The 17,385-nt window shown below is 39.0% G+C and overlaps 1 protein-coding gene across 5 annotated transcripts in view; it reads left to right on the plus strand.

The window, feature by feature from the left end:
* Dicer1 (dicer 1, ribonuclease III) overlaps positions 1 to 17,385 on the plus strand; it is a 69,984-nt gene that overhangs the window by 36,715 nt on the left and 15,884 nt on the right. For all 5 annotated transcript variants that reach the window (XM_077800068.1, XM_077800072.1, XM_077800071.1 and 2 more), the window contains 13 exons: positions 2,327 to 2,459; positions 3,899 to 4,141; positions 6,130 to 6,284; positions 8,045 to 8,177; positions 8,931 to 9,006; positions 9,823 to 9,962; positions 11,456 to 11,635; positions 11,888 to 12,101; positions 12,296 to 12,449; positions 13,658 to 13,840; positions 14,082 to 14,187; positions 14,617 to 14,792; positions 16,179 to 16,959. In XM_077800068.1, coding sequence (XP_077656194.1) covers positions 2,327 to 2,459; positions 3,899 to 4,141; positions 6,130 to 6,284; positions 8,045 to 8,177; positions 8,931 to 9,006; positions 9,823 to 9,962; positions 11,456 to 11,635; positions 11,888 to 12,101; positions 12,296 to 12,449; positions 13,658 to 13,840; positions 14,082 to 14,187; positions 14,617 to 14,792; positions 16,179 to 16,959 — 2,674 coding nt within the window. The remainder of the gene's footprint in view (positions 1 to 2,326; positions 2,460 to 3,898; positions 4,142 to 6,129; positions 6,285 to 8,044; positions 8,178 to 8,930; positions 9,007 to 9,822; positions 9,963 to 11,455; positions 11,636 to 11,887; positions 12,102 to 12,295; positions 12,450 to 13,657; positions 13,841 to 14,081; positions 14,188 to 14,616; positions 14,793 to 16,178; positions 16,960 to 17,385) is intronic.

Genomic DNA, 17,385 nt, shown 5'->3' on the forward strand with positions numbered 1-17,385 from the left:
AACCGCTGGGCCACATCCCCAGCCCTTTTTTATATTTTATTTAGAGACAGGGCCTCACTAAGTTGCTGAGGCTGGCTTTGAACTCGTGATCCTCCTGCCTCAGCCTCCTGAGATGGTGGGATTGCAGGCATGTGCTACCACACCTGGCAATTTTATTTTCTTAATTAGTGCATTTTTACAGAACTTTTCAAAAATATTAGTCTCTGGATTGGAGAATTTTTGAAAACCTGATTCTCCACTCTTTATAGTGTGAGAAGCACTGAGCACCAGAGAACAGTATAGTTTATCAAGCAGCGTGTTTGTGGAACAATTCATATAAACTCAGTTGAAAAATCAAAACACTATTTTCTCTGACCCAGTCCAGGATAACAAGAAAATCAACTGACTCTTTTTTTTTTTTTTTTTTTTTGGTACTAGGGATTAACCTAGGGGTGCTCTACCTCTAAGCCCTATCCCCAACCCTTTATTTTTTGTTTTGAGACAGGGTCCTGCTAAGTTGCCTGGCTGGCCTGGAACTTGCAGTCATCCTTTCTCACCCTCCCAGTTGCAGGGCTTAAAGGTGTGCACCACTATGCCCAGCACCACGAAGTCTCTAGGTAGTTTGTTAGTCTTTATAAAAACTCCCTGAGGACTGTGGACACATGTTTCCCTTGTAGCCTGTGGCTTTATCTTGGGACATGGTTGGCCATCTCTTAAATTCATCCAGTAGAGAAATCATTTTCTTAATGTTACAGCATAGGTGAGTAACATTTAATTATTGCTTCCAAGTTGTTTTTATTAATGTGGATGTTGTCTTTTCTGTTCTCTGCAGTATTGACGTGGGTGTCATTAAGGGGAAATTCATTATGTTAGTGTTTCTATTTTTCAGATAATTGAAGTGTACCCGATTGAGAAATTTGGCCAGGTATATTCTTTGCCTAATTTAGAGTAACTTTAAATGCATTTTTAAAACCCCTACCATGTTCAAAATGACGCTTATTTATATAAAGTTAAATTTGGATCTACATGTTATTTCTAAGATGATTATTTCAGATTTTAGACTTTTGGAAATGCTATTTGTTTGCATGTAATTCTGTTCTCTGTTACTGGCATCATAGTTATAATAAAATAATTAAATGAAGGACCTTGGAATATAATAAAGAAGTCTCAGGTTCTGGACATTTTAAGTCCTTGGACTGTGGAGCAGACGCTTGAGCCACCTGGACAAACAGTGTTCTGCTGGTTGGGAGTAGAGGTCCTCTGGATGGCCACTCAGTTCTTCCCACTCTTTGATATTAACCTCTTTCACATATTTCAAAACAAAACAAAAAAGATCTGACTTAAAAATGCAATTTTCTATTAGGAATTTATACTATGTATGACTTCAGAGGATCCATATGGAATCACTTACCTCAGGTGTGGAACCATTTATCTTGTGTGCTGAGTTTCTGAATGTGGGTATTTCCAAAATAGCTGTAATGGCAGCACTAACTGTTAACCTTTGGTGCCCATGTAATATGATCCTGTCCTGTAGCTCTTTCCATGTCTTAGCCAGAAGGCCAGCTCTAGGTTATTGGCATTCCAGGTTAATACAGAGGGCCAGGCAGGAAGGGGATCACAGCTCAGGGGTCTCTTTCAAGAGAGTAGGGTGGGAACTCCATGGCATTGCTGTACTAAAGGCCATTCCTCTGCTGTGCGGATGCCGGTCAGCTGTCTGGGGATCAGAAGGTGTTGGGATTGAGATGGCCAGGCATTTCTGTCCCAAGAGCTCTGCTCCTAGAGATGTAGAGTGTTGGGGAAGATGAAAAGAAGCAACTGTCTTTTTCCATATGTGGCTAGAATTCTTTTGCCACATGGAAAGGGGTCTGAGTCCCTCTGCTTGGTGTCAGGCTTGGCAGTCCTTGTTCTGTGTGAGCACTGTCACAGAGGAAGGAGCATGGCGGCTGCCAAAGCCCGTCATGTAGCAAGTGTGTCTTTCCTCAGAAGTCTAGTTCTGAAACCAAAATGTGCAAGGAGCTGTGTCTCTCTCTAACTGCTCTGGGCCTACTCTGGACCAAGTTCCTGTTCTGTCATCCTCACCAATCAAAACTTGGAGGTAGTGCCCCTGTTTCATTTGTCAGCAGGAATCAGCCTCAGGCATGGCATTGTAAGTACTTGGTCCACAGACGTGTGTGGCAGTGATTTCTGATGAAGCAAGGTAGAAAGAAAAAAAAACAATACTGTTGTCTGGTATGTTGGCAAAAAATACTGAACATGTATTTCTAGTTTAAAAGAGACCTTAAAAACAAAAGCTTGAATGTTTTTCCCTCAGCAGTGTTTAACTTCCAAATGTGTATAATTTTCTTAGATTGATAAAGGAAGCTGGCAAACAGGATCCAGAGCTGGCTTATATCAGCAGCAACTTTATAACTGGACATGGCATTGGAAAGAATCAGCCTCGAAACAAACAGATGGAAGCAGAGTTCAGAAAACAGGAAGAGGTAACTTAAATCAAAATAGCGGTACGATAGCAATTTTCAGAACATAATACAGACAAACTTTGCTGTAGCAACTCCTATCTTCAGAGTTCTCCAACAATTTTTTTTTTCTCTTTTATAGAGGACACTTGTTTATTTATAGAACAGCTGTCCCCTGTGAGGTGCTCTATGGTGGTATATAGAATAGCCATCTGGTAATTCAATTTAGTCTCTTCATTGTTGTCAACCAGTTCATTTTCCTTTATTGGATTGATGTCACAGCTGCATCTCACAGAAAGAATAAAGCCTGGATAACCCTAATTCCCCTTGGCTCCGTAGAGCTAGGAAGCAGCACCTGAAATCTTTTCCTAGAAAATGTTTTCTTTTTTTAAATATTTATTTTTTAGTTGTAGGTGGACACAATTTTTTTATATTTCTATGTGGTGCTGAGGATTGAACCCACTGCCTCACGCATGCTAGGCAAGCTCTCTACCTTTGAACTACAACCCCAGCCTCCCCCCCCCCTTTTTTTTTCCATTTGGAGTTATGCCTTGGTTGAATACTTTGAAAAATAATACTATATTTTGTAGATTTTAGTTTAAAATTTGTTGAGCTTTTAAAGGTTGAATATAGAAGACAGCTTTTTAAAGATTCTGAAAGTTAATACAATATTCAGGCTTATAAGAAAAACCTTGTATTTAAAGTTCTTATTTAAGTTAAACTTAGCAGACTAACTATTGTTAAAGGCATTTTATCACAGCTTTTTGATAGTATTCAGGGCTCAGGGAGTCCAGAAGGAGACAAATAGATGTGACTGTCTCAAAACCAACTACTTTGTTATTTCACTTACCCTAGACTGGGGAGTGATAAGATTTTAAATCTCACATGAGAAAGCTTTCATTTTATTTTAATCAATTCTGACTTTTTAAATGGGAAATTTCGAAACGTGCTAGAAGGTAAACAATTCTCTGCTTGTAACTTTTAATTTTAAGTGGATTAGCGATTTCAGTGATGCAGTTTTGATATTGGAGATAGTGCCCCCGTTTCATTTGTCACACAGTGGGATGTTAGCAGTGGTCTCACAGACATGAAGTGTCAGCATGCAGAATCAGAATAGCTAGAGGACTCTAGAAGTGGTTTCATTTGGTCACTTAGTTCGTTAGACCTACTTGTCAATAAAGAAGACAGCCCTTTCAACTTGAAGACTTGCTTGCTATGATTTGTGACATGGGTACTTCTCAAAAGTAGAAAGGCATTTTGATTTTCCAGTCATTTTCAGTTGAAAACTCCTGTCATTAAAGTTTTTGTGTCCATGTAGCTATGCATATGGGTTTCTGTGATGCTCTTATCTTACTTAGGCTGCCCAGCGTGTATGTCAGACACAGACATTATTAATTATTGTTATTATATTGTTTTCTTGAGAAAATTTCTTAGAATTGCTTTTCTTGGTGGATTTTTTTCAGGTACTTAGGAAATTTCGAGCACATGAGACAAACCTGCTTATTGCAACGAGTATTGTAGAAGAGGGTGTTGATATTCCAAAATGCAACTTGGTGGTTCGTTTTGATTTGCCCACAGAGTATCGATCCTATGTTCAATCTAAAGGAAGAGCAAGGGCACCGATCTCTAATTACATTATGTTAGCAGATACAGACAAAAGAAAAAGTTTTGAAGAAGACCTGAAAACCTACAAAGCAATTGAAAAGGTAAGGTCAAAAAGTTAATGTGGTGTCTTCTAGATAAAAATGACTTATCCACAGAGAATAGTGTGATCAAGGGGTTGCAATGCATATATTACAAGAAATTTTAGAATATCTGTTACAAAGACCCATTAGTATTTTGTGATGTGTTTGGAAGTTCACAATAAAATACCAGTGAAAAGTATTATACAGATTTAATGCAATTCCTATTAAAATCCCAATGACGTTCTTCATAGAAATAAAAAAGGCAGTCGTAAAATTTATTTGGAAAAATAAGACACCCAAAATAGCTAAAGCAATCTCCTTAGCAAAAAAAGTGAATCAGGAGGCATCACAATACCAGACCTTAAGCTCTACTACAGAGCTATAGTAACAAAAACATCATGGTATTGGCACCAAAATAGACTTGTAGACCAGTGATACAGAATAGAGCACACAGAGACAAACCTACATAAATACGGTTATGTCATACTAGACAAAGGTGCCAAAAACATGCACTGGAGAAAAGATAGCCTATTCAACAAATGGTGCTGGCAAAACTGGAAACCCATATGTAGCAAAATGAAATTAAACCTCTATCTCTCACCCTACACTAAAATCAACTCAAAGTGGATCAAAGACTTAGGCACTAGAACAGAGACCTTGTGCCTAATAGAAGAAAAAGTAGGCCCAGATCTTCACCATGTCAGCCTGGGATCTGACTTCCTAACAAAACTTCAGAAGTGTAAAAAGTAAAATCAAGAATCAATAAATGGGATGCATTCAAATTAAAAAGCTTTTTTTCAGCAAAGGAAACAAACAATAACATGAGGAGAGAGCTTACAGATTGGGAGAAAATCTTTACCATATGCACCGCTGATAAAGCATTAATCTCTGGGATAGATAAAGAACTCAAAAAACTTAACACCAAAAAAACAAATAACCCAGTCAGTAAATGAGCTAAGGAACTGAACAGACACTTCACAGAAGATGAAATACAATTGATCAACAAATATATGAAAAAGTATTCAACATCTCTAGCAATTAGAGAAATGCAAATCAAAACTATACTAAGATTTCATCTCACTCCTGTCAGAATGGCAGTCATCAAGAATACAGACAATGATAAATGTTGGCAAAGATGTGGGGAAAATGGTATACTCATACACTGCTGGTGGGACTGCAGATTGGTACAACCACTATGGAAAGCAGTATGGAGATTCTTTAGAAAACTTAGAATGGAACCACCATTTGATCCAGCTATCCCACTCCTCACTTTACACCCAAAGGACTTAAAATGCAGCCATGTCAATGTTTATAGCAGCTCAATTCACAATAGCTAACCCATGGAACCAACCTAGGTGTCCTTCAATAGATGAATGGATAGAGAAAATGTGTGTGTGTGGGTGTGTGTGTGTGTGTGTGTGTGTGTGTGTGTATGTATCCATCCAATGGAATATTACTCCGCTTTGAAGAAGAATGAAATTATGGCATTTGCCAGTAAATAAATGGAGTTGGAGAATATCATGCTAAATGAAATAAGCCAGTCCCCAAAAACTAAAGGCTGAATGTTTCTCTAATATGCAGGTGCTAATTCACAATAAGGCTGGGGGCACTAGAGAGAATAGTGTTACCTTAGATTAAGGAGCCGGAAGAAAAAAAAAATACCAATGAAAATGTTCATAGGGATCATTGGGGAAGGTTGTGGGGAGGGTACAAGGTAGTTACTGTTCGTAAGTTGTGGAGGGAGGTGAGGAATGCATATGCATTTGTGCAACACTGGTGGTCATGTGTGTGTGAGACCTGATACTGTGTGGCATGTGTCTCCATATGATTAGAGCTGGGATGGATTCTGCACTAGAGTTCTCTTTAGCAGGTGACTTAAATAGTTTTGAAATGTGTTTAGGAGAGATGGATATGTCCCGTTAACAGAGCTTTGTGGGTATTGAGGAAGACAACTCGCACACGTCAGAGAAGACATTTGTTCTTATCTCAGTTCTGTTTTTGAATGTCAGATTTTGAGAAACAAATGTTCCAAGTCTGTTGATACTGGTGAGGCTGATGTTGATCCTGTTGTGGATGATGACGACGTTTTCCCACCGTATGTGTTGAGGCCTGATGATGGGGGTCCCCGGGTAACAATCAACACAGCCATTGGACACATCAATAGGTATGGAGTCAGGTCATTTGTGTGGAAACGTGTGAGTATTGCAAGACTTAAGTCTCAGCCTGTTAAGTATGATTTTTATTTATTTATTTATTTTACATTTTGAAATCATCAGTCTTTAATTATGAGTTATAGTATTTTGATGTCAGAAAAGTTTTTTTTTCATGCAAAAGCAGGATTGTAATAAATACGCAATAGTCATTGATAAGGTTGACATGGTAACGTGCTTCTTTTAATTAGATAATTTTATTAGATGTGATGATTTTTTCTAAATCTTGAGATTTGTTGTTTTGTCCTATAAATATTGGCTAATGTTGACTTCATTAGTGATTAAGCAAAATTATTAATAAATTTATATTTTTGAGTATATTCTAATTTACTTTGTCCTGAGCTGATATCATGTCTAAGAATTAAGAAAGACAGATACATACCTAGATATATATCAGGACAAATTTTATTCAGAGGTAAAATAAATTTTGATGTCAAAAATGCCAATTTGGCCAATGGGAACCCTTCAAGCTAGCTTCTCTGTCTTTAAACATGTCACCATTGTTCTTGAATGCTTCCTTCTTTTCTGGCACAAGATGTTCTAGTCTCAAGTGGAATAGATTCCTGCCCCAACCCTGATCCTGTGGCTGGTTTCCATGGGCCCTGGCTTCTTTTAGTGGAGAAAAGGTTGTGTGTAGAAATCAAGATCTGGACCATAGGTGTGTTCATTGACACTAGGGTGTTAATGTTGCCAGACTTTTTAGTGGACAGGGCTGTTTTGCCTGTTTACATTATGTACATGTTCATATCTGTTTGTGTTCAAATACATGTTGACGCCTCCATTTACTTCTGTTTCTGATCACCTATCTTTTGGTACGTCTACTTTCATGTGACACTAAAGATTTGTTCTAGATTTCTTCTTGTCTTTGTACCTCCCTTCTCTGATGGTGAGGAGTCTGGTTTTGTGGTCCTCAAACATAAACATCTATGTGCTCTGTCAGCCTGCCTGGAGCCAGTCTCCCCACTCTGTGGTGTGCCCTGACTGCCCACTTTGTACCTTCTCAGGGCTGGTGTCATTCCAGCACCCTCCTTAATTGGGCCTGGCTTCCTGAGCTGCTCTGTCACTCTTCTTGCTTTGATGCTCTTCTTATGTCAGGCTATCTGTGTCCTTTTTTTGATGTCTTCCTTACATCCTAATAGTTGCTGGCAAGTTAAGATTACTAAGGAGCAAACACTGGCAATATTTCCTGTTCATAGATTCAGAAGAAAGCTTTGTGTGCTGTGCAAAATGGTCACACTAGACACATATGGCTATTTAAATTCAAGGTTCAGTTTAAATTAAAGTAAGATTAAAACTTTTCCCAGCTGGATGTGGTGGCACATGCTTGTAATTCCAGTGACTCAGGAGGCTAAGTAAGGCAGGAGGATCATAAGTTTGAGGCCCTAATCAATTTAGTGAGAGCCCCCTAACCCTCGTCTCAAAATAAAAAATTGCTGAATGATGTGACTCAGTGGGTAAGCACTCCTGGGTTTAGTCCTCAGTAACTCACCCACACACACAAAAAGTGTAGTTCCCTAGTTGCACACATCAATTTCAAGTTCTCAGTTGTATCTTATTGAAAGTTTGAAGCAATGAAGTACATACTTCACATGGAAATGCCAATCCAGTGAACAGGAAGAGGGACATGAGAAATTAAAATTCAATTGCGAATATCAGTACAAGTTTTTCTATTTTTCATTGTATATTCAGCTTTATGATTTCTTTTTGTTCACAGATACTGTGCTAGATTACCAAGTGATCCGTTTACTCATCTAGCTCCCAAATGTAGAACCCGAGAGTTGCCTGATGGTACATTTTATTCAACTCTTTACCTGCCAATCAACTCACCTCTTCGAGCCTCCATTGTTGTAAGTTAAAAAAACCAAAGGATTGTGTCTTTTAAAGTATGTCATTAGTGGATTTTTTTCCTAGCTTCTCTAAGACATACAAGTTATACATTTGGCTTTAAAGTCTTCTTTGAAAAGTAGACTCAATTCTCTTTTGCAGTCAGCTACATATTAAGGTTATTCAGATTTTGAATAGACTGTACAGTGTACGGGCTCTTAGAATTGTACTGGGGACCTCTGCAGTTCCCTGAGGTCTACTGTGCAGACACTTCTAACTGAATCATTCAGTTGTGACCTTGAGACTCACCGTGACACAGAACTCATTACATGTAGCTAAGCTACTCTAGTTATCTTGTTAGCTCAGAAATCTGCCTTTTGTAAATCTGTTGGTCCCAGCATTCATTTGCAGATACTGCAAGATGATGGCTTTATATTGTACATAGAAAGCTGCTGAGTGCTGCTAATCTGTGTTATATCCCAGTGTATCTGTATTTTTGTATATTTTTGTAGATTAGTAAAATTAGGTACTTTAAAATCTTAATTAAATTTATTAAAATAGTTATTAGTTTTTCTTGGGCAGAGTTTTTAAAGATGAACATTTCAAGTATGGAGATTAGGATATTTAAAAGCATAGTGGTGTTTTTAAATATGAAGAATTTTTTTCTGGTAAATTGAACTTTAAAGTTCCTGGGGCAGAGATTTCATAGTGTTTCATGTGCTGGTGATAATATGGCCTCAGGCATATGCAGTGGAAAAGTTTTTTGTCATTTCTAGGGCCCACCAATGAGCTGTGTGCGATTGGCTGAAAGAGTCGTAGCTCTCATTTGCTGTGAAAAACTGCACAAAATTGGTAAGTAAACATGTTTGAAAAACATATGTAAATAAAAATAAGTTTTAAACATTGTAAAAAAGAAGTACATCAGGACTTGACATGTTTCTGGGGAGTTTGTAGAGCTGTGAATATGGTGCTCTTGGTGAGCTTTTATGGATATAAATGCAAATATAACTGGAAAGCCTGCCGCGTCACAGGAGCTCTCCTGTGAACAAATGCTACTTATTTGCTTCCTTTTCTGACTCCTGTTAAGGACATAAAAGTTAGGGTTAGGGTTGTGTGTAGAGGTGTAAGAGAGTGTGTGTGTGTGTGTGTGTGTGTGCGCGCGCGCGTGCGCGCGCCAGAGAGAAGGGGGAGGGGAGGGAGAGGCAGGGAGGGAGGGAGAGGGAGAGAGAGGCTAGTCTCTCATATTCATCTTTACTGTGTTGAGTGTAATTATTTTGTTTTTAAATGGGAAGACTTGTTCTTTGTGGCCTTTTGTTTAGAAGGGATATGTGCTATTTTCCCGTTCATTTTTATTCCCCAAGTGAAGGGGATTGGAACCCTGGGCCTTTTGCATGTTAGGTGAGCCTCTATCACTGAGCTACAATCCCAGCCTTAGGTGTTTTTAGTTTTAAGACTTAGAATTTGCAGTTCTGCTCATATTGAGTCTATGGATGTCAAAGTGGATTGCCTGACGTCTCACCTCTGGTTGCTTTGACCTTGTTAAAGGTAGAAGTGCTTTAGTTCTCACTGCTTTTTCACTGACTTCTTAGCATAGTACTGTTTTAGGTTATTTACTAACCAATTAGCAAAATCTGGGTTGTTTATATTAACTCTTTTTTGTTTTCTCAGGTGAACTGGATGAACATTTGATGCCAGTTGGAAAAGAAACTGTTAAATATGAGGAAGAGCTTGATTTACACGATGAAGAAGAAACCAGTGTTCCAGGAAGACCAGGTTCCACAAAACGAAGGCAGTGCTACCCAAAAGCAGTTAGTATTGGTTAGAACTGAATAAAAATTTGGCCTTTCTGACTTGATTTCCTGTTGTATCAACTCTAAATTTCTCTGCATGGTTGTTTTTCCAGTCTTGTGATTTGACCCACTTAGTGGATATCAGCTCATTTCATAACTTCTCTCAGATTAGCTTGTTTCACTTTAGATATTGTTTGTTTTATTCATTTTGGGTTATTGTTTTTTTCTCAAAAGGATACTTGGACTCATTAGAATGAGTGTATTTTAGTCAGAGACTCCATTGGGTTGTCCCTTATGGTGTGAGTCTTGCCCTGCTTGCCGCTGGCACTGAGACAAGAGGTGTGTGTGAGGCAGTGGGCAGGCGAAAAGTGCACAGGGTGGGAGCATGGTCTCAGCCAGGAGGTCAGGTGTGGGCCTCTGAGGTCAGAACAGGTGGTTTCTGTGGACTGTTGCCTGGTCTGTGACATCTGGCAGATTCACACACTAAAACCTCCGAGTCTGACTTCTGGGTATAGCCATGCTTGCTAAAGTATTTATTTTTAAAATACTTACATTTTTATGTCTTAAGAACTTCAAACAAAAGCAAAATTTTGCAATATACTTTTATCTTAGTCTAAATGTATGGTTCTTTTGCTTTTACAGGTTTTATTTAGTTTCACTTTTAACAAATTTATACCCAACTAAGCATTTTCAAGATTCACAGCCACATTGGTTTTGTAAAACTCATGAGCTTTATCCACTTTTGTGAAAGCTCCTTTCCTTCATGCTGAGTCTTCCTGTTGGACTAGTTTGGTATGGCGGATCCCACAAATGATGAGTGTTTTGAGAGCGCAGTACTGCCCTGTGAACTGTTGAACAGACTTCTGCTGTCCCTTGTCCAGCATTTCTGTACCTTTTAACTATAGATGCAGTGATTTGTCATTATCTCAGAATCTGCAGGACCCTAGTCTGTAGGCTGTATTTATAGTGAAAGCTTAGGAACAATTGAGATAATTTAATTATGGCTCACTCTCATAATGAGATAGCCATTAAAAATGATTGTGGTGATTCATTGAAAAATACTCTCATGTCTTAACTGGAGATAAATCAGATTATTTTACACACAGACACACTCATGCTCACAGTCTGTTGTGTGATTTTATTTGTATTGAAAAATAGGAGTGTGTATATGTGTATATATGTTTATGCACAGAAAAAAGTTTAAGGAATTATGCAGTATATCAAAATATGACTGAAGATTCTTTTAAAAAAATACTGTTGATCTAATGTAGTACATTAGTGGTGATATTGCAGTGATTCTTGATTCCTCCTTCCTTTCTCCCTTTCTCCTTCCTTCTCTCTGTTGCTCCCTGTTGTGTTACTGGGATGGAACTCATGGCCTCACACATAAAGCTCACTACCACTGAACTGCGTCCCAACCCTAGTATGCTAGGAAGAATTTTTTTGCCAACACCTAGAATAGAGGCTATTTATACTTGTGCATGATACTCAATTTTTGTTTCCAACTCTAGATTCCAGAGTGTTTAAGGGATAGTTATCCCAAACCCGAGCAGCCCTGTTACCTGTATGTGATAGGAATGGTCTTAACTACTCCGTTACCTGATGAACTTAACTTCAGAAGGCGGAAGCTCTATCCCCCCGAAGATACCACACGATGCTTTGGGATACTGACAGCCAAACCCATACCTCAGGTAGACCTTCTATCATGACTGTCGGGTTGAAAATATCTTAGATTTTGCTTTTTTAAAAAAGAAATAGGGAAAGGAAAATTAGTAGTAAGTGTCTTCGTTAACTCAGCATATTTAACATTTAAAGAATGGGGTACCTCTCAAGACTGGGGTATCTCTCCTGCTGATAGAAGGCATCATTTTCTTCTCAAGTTAACTATATTGGGATAAAGACTTATTGACTTGGAAGGGTGCTTTTGTTTTCTTTTTGCTTAGATTCCACACTTTCCTGTGTACACACGCTCTGGAGAGGTCACCATATCCATTGAGTTAAAGAAGTCTGGATTCACGTTGTCTCTGCAGATGCTCGAGTTGATTACAAGGCTTCACCAGTATATATTTTCACATATTCTTCGGCTTGAAAAACCTGCACTAGAATTTAAACCTACAGACGCTGATTCAGCATACTGTGTTCTACCTCTTAACGTTGGTAAGAAGGGCCCAGGCTTGAAGTGTAGCCACAGAAAGAAATGTTTTGCTGATAATTAGTTAATCAGATATACTATAGCAATCTCTCACTTTGATGACTCTACATTAGGTACATGTTAGTACACAGCTCAAGTCAGAAAGAATCTTATCTGTGTTATATTTTAATAAGCTAAAGAGTCTATTTTCTTTCCTAAGTTAATGACTCCAGCACTTTGGACATTGATTTTAAATTCATGGAAGATATTGAGAAATCTGAAGCGCGCATAGGCATTCCCAGCACAAAGTATTCAAAAGAAACTCCCTTTGTTTTTAAATTAGAAGATTATCAAGATGCAGTTATCATTCCAAGGTAGGTGCATAAGCGGGAGGGAAAGCAGTGTGGTGCTTCGTGAACTCGGCAGTGGGGTTGAATGACCCTTTACAGTAGAAGGGGCTATTTTCTCTGGGCTACTTGCTTTACAGAAACCTAAGCATTGTTAGTAAAGAGATTTTACTTATGAGTGTCAGAACATCTAAATTATGTTGATTGTCTTTCTTCCTAAAGCCTCTATCCTTTTAATTTCCTAAAGTCTTATATAATTTGATCACATATAATAGTTTTGCTTCTTAAAATTTATATAAGTTATATAAATGTTATGTAAGCTCATGAAGATAAGAAGTCAGAATACTTTTTTCTTATTTTGTGAAAATTTAAGGATGAACTTTTGGGACAATAAAATTAAATGTAGGAACTTTTCAAAAATTAGAGTACTTGTATAATTTAATCTTTCTTTGATTTTTTTTGGGGGGGCGGGGGGTTGTGTGCCTTTAAAGCCATGTTTTAAATGACAGTTATCACTAGTCTATCACTGTCATAGGTAAAATAGTAACTCATTTTATGTGGAAAATATCTCACAGTTAGCATTAGTGATATTCAAAGTATTCATTAACCTGAACATGTGAGTATACACCCTATAATCCCAGTAACTCAGGAGGCTGATGCAGGAGGATTGCAAGTTCTAGGCCAGCCTCAGCAACTTAGTGGGACCCTGTCTCAAAATGAAAAGTAAAAATTAGGGCTCATTCCCCAGTACCACAAACAAACAAGAAACCAATATTCACTTAGTTGTAAGTTTTTGTAAGCTTTCTCTTTTGATTATATTGATGAAATAGATTCTCAAAGATACCATGTATCATTCATGTATTATCAAAGTGTAGATATTAAGAACAAAAATAACAAAATAGGAGAGAGCAGAGAGTCAATTTTTAATTGATAAAAATAAAAATAGATTTTTTAGGGGCTGGGGTTGTGGCTCAGTGGTAGAGTGCTTGCCTAGCATGTGTGAGGCACTGGGTTCGATTCTCAGCACCACATATAAATAAATGAATAAAATAAAGATCCATCAACATCTAAAAAAATATGTTGTTTCCTGTTCAGTTGAATACATCCTTTGGAATTGATGTTTTCATTTCTTTTTAACCTTTTGAATTCTTAATCATAATTTGTGTTTCTAATTAAAACAGTTGTGTCTTGACAAAAGTTGATTTAAACAGAAAAGTAATTGTTTTTCTTTTCAGATACCGCAATTTTGATCAGCCTCATCGATTTTACGTAGCTGATGTGTACACTGATCTTACCCCACTCAGTAAATTTCCTTCCCCTGAGTATGAAACTTTTGCAGAATATTATAAAACGAAGTATAACCTTGACCTGACCAATCTCAACCAGCCACTGCTGGATGTGGACCACACATCTTCCAGGTGAGAGCTCCATAAGTGACGTCAGATCGCACTGGAGGGTTTCATTTTGGAGGTCGGGTTCACATGCAGAGGTTCCCTGTGCCCCTGGCCTACCCATAGACTCTGAAATCAGGACTCCTCTGCACCCAGGCATACCTGGGGAGTTTAGGAGTCTGTGGTTAAGTGAGTACGCTGAAGTTGGAAAACCACTGTGAAAGCATACTTACTTTTGTTTGACAAAATTGTTTTGAAATTTTTATAGACTTAATCTTCTGACACCTCGACATTTGAATCAGAAGGGGAAAGCTCTTCCTCTCAGCAGTGCTGAGAAGAGAAAAGCCAAGTGGGAGAGTCTGCAGAATAAACAGGTACTGGTTGTTGCTGGTGTAGTCACTGTGTTTGAAGATAAGTTTCAGTTTTATATCATCAGGTTCACTGAGTGATTTGCAAATTTGGGGGAAGTCACTCTACCTTAGATTTTGTTTTGTTCTAATCAGTATTACATATTGAATTTTATTGAATATCTTCTTCAGTAAGAATTAAGCATTCTGCTTTTGTCATTAGTCCGTGCTGTATCACACAATCATCCTCATGAATTTTAGGTCAAATTCCATTTAGGCTTAAAGAATTATTTTAAAAATATATGTGAAATTAGATCTTATTAGCATTTGTAATTTTCATCTTCATCCATTAGTGAAATTGGTCTTTTAATTTACTTTAAAAACATTTTGTGTATGTGCCAGTGCACATGTGTGTGCTTTTTATTTATCTTTTCACCTTTTTTCCTTACTCCAAAGATACTGGTTCCAGAACTCTGTGCTATACATCCAATTCCAGCATCGCTGTGGAGAAAAGCAGTCTGTCTCCCCAGTATACTTTATCGCCTTCACTGCCTTTTGACTGCAGAGGAGCTAAGAGCCCAGACAGCCAGCGATGCTGGCGTGGGAGTCCGATCACTTCCAGCGGATTTTAGGTATGCCTGTACTGTTGGCCAGGAAAAAAATGGGTCGTGAAGTCCTATTTGTGAGAATGGAATTAATTTAAATTTAATTTTATATAAAGTATTTCTTTTAAAAGTAAAGGCAAAACATGGATGTCTAACACATTTAAAAAATGTCTTGTTGGACGTGCAAGTGAAAATTGGCATGTTAGGTTATCAAGCCCTCTGTTCTTACCAAGTTTCAGAGGGAGGGGAGCCCGGAAGCAGAGGTGCTTACTCGTCCCTCGGTGCTGACATGGAAGTGAGTGAAAACAGGTCTTTAGGACAGCTTCCTCTTTGGAAGAAAACCCTGTATATTAAAAAGCAGTTGCCCTGGGCTGGGGATATAGCTCCCTTGGTAGAGTGCTTGCCTCACATGTACAAGGCCCTGGGTTCAATCCACACACACACAAAAAAAAGGTCTACCTCAGTGTATTCTTCGTGTTCATTATTTTTTTTCCCCCATTAGTAAAGTCTCTGCACCCTAAGGAAATTTTTGGTTTAACCTCTCAAATTAATTTTGGTTATCCAATAGTCCAATTCTAGGGATTGAAAGAACTTTAAAAATACAACATTAATGGGGCTGAAGTTGAAGCTCAGTGGTAGAACACTTGCCTATCACTGGGTCTGATCCTCAGCACCACCTAAAAATAAACAAATAATTTTTTAAAAAAAGGTATTGTGCCCATCTACAACTAAAAATAGATACATTTTTAAAATATTGATTTTTTTTTTTAGCTATAGTTGGCCATAATACCTTTATTTATTTATTTTTAGGTGGTGCTGAGGATCAAACCTAGGACCTCACATGTGCTAGGAGAGCGCTCTACTGCTGAGCCACAACCCCAGTCCTAAAAATATATCTTTAAAAAATATAACATTGACAATCGTAGCTCTGTTGATTGAGTACCTGCTACAGCGTTGAATACATGTTTAAATGAGGCAGCCTATATTAGCTCATTGAATCCAAGGGCCATCCTGTGAGGCAGGAATCATGAGCTGCATTTCCAGTTGCAGAAACTGAGCCACAGAGTTGTGTAAGCTGCTCACCTAGTTAACCAGAGGACCTGGGTTCTAAGTCCTAACAGCCACCTTGAGGCTGTGCCATGTGCCTCAGTCATCGCACTGTGCTCTGGCTGGGCGGAGGGCAGGGCGGAGGGCAGGGCGGAGGGCAGCTGAGTGAAACCAATCCCACTTTATAACTGACTTTGTGTGGAGTGTCAAGTGATGTTGATTTCTAGCTTGGAAACTTGTTTCTCTCTAAAAGTAGAGGAGTGTCTTTATTTTGTTCTTTACTATTAGTTTTTTAAAATTGAAATTGCTGCATTCTTAGCTAGCCCTTTTGAGGGATCTGAAGAAGTTATGAAAATGTCTTTGCAGATACCCTAATTTAGACTTCGGGTGGAAAAAATCTATTGACAGCAAATCTTTCATCTCAATTTCTAACTCCTCTACGGCTGAAAATGATAATTACTGTAAGCACAGCACAATTGTAGTCCCTGAAAATGCTGCACATCCAGGTGCTAATAGAACCTCCTTAGAAAACCACGACCAAATGTCTGTGAACTGTAGAGCATTACTCAGCGAGTCGCCGAGTAAGCTTCAGATTGAGGTTTCAACAGATCTGACAGCAGTTAATGGTCTTTCTTACAATAAAAACCTTGCCAATGGCAGTTACGACTTAGCTAACAGAGACTTTTGCCAAGGAAATCAGCTGAATTACTACAAGCAGGAAATACCTGTACAACCAACTACCTCATATCCCATTCAGAATTTATACAATTACGAGAACCAGCCCAAGCCCAGCGATGAATGTACTCTACTGAGTAATAAATACCTTGATGGAAATGCTAACAAATCTACCTCAGATGGAAATCCCATGATGGCTGCGATGCCCGGTACGACAGACACCATTCGAGCGCTTATGGACAGGAGGGGTGCTGAGCAGAGCCCTTCTGTTGGGTACTCCTCGAGGACTCTTGGCCCCAATCCTGGACTCATTCTTCAGGCTCTGACTTTGTCAAATGCCAGTGATGGGTTTAACCTGGAGCGGCTTGAAATGCTTGGCGACTCCTTTCTAAAGCACGCCATCACCACGTATCTGTTTTGCACTTACCCTGATGCTCACGAGGGCCGCCTTTCGTACATGAGAAGCAAAAAGGTAAGCTGTGGTTCTCTGGGTTGAGCGGCAGGCTCTACAGGGGCTTGCTGGTAGTTTGCAGGGTGGTGTGACCTCGGGACAGTCCGCCAAGCGCTGCACTCCTTCGTTCCACAAGGGCCAGGTGAAGCCTGTGGGTTCTCGCCAGGTGACACGAGTGCTCCATGCTGTCGACACTCGGGTTCAGGGGTCAGCTGATGTTTGTATGCTTTATTTATTCATAGAAATTCAGTTCAGGTAAACCTGTTGGTGCAAGTCTAAGTCCTAGATCCCAAGGGAGACAGAGGGATCACAGAACCCCGGGCTGGCGCTTCACCCCAGGCGTGGGAAGCCTTTGGGTGGGAGGGCATGTGTGGGCAAACGGGGTTGTACACTCGAGTAGGACACAGGCTTCGGGGAGCTGTGTGGGGGACAGAGTCACAGGCATCC

Source organism: Urocitellus parryii, chromosome 6, assembly GCF_045843805.1.
Source record: "Urocitellus parryii isolate mUroPar1 chromosome 6, mUroPar1.hap1, whole genome shotgun sequence".
Classification (NCBI taxonomy): domain Eukaryota; kingdom Metazoa; phylum Chordata; class Mammalia; order Rodentia; family Sciuridae; genus Urocitellus; species Urocitellus parryii.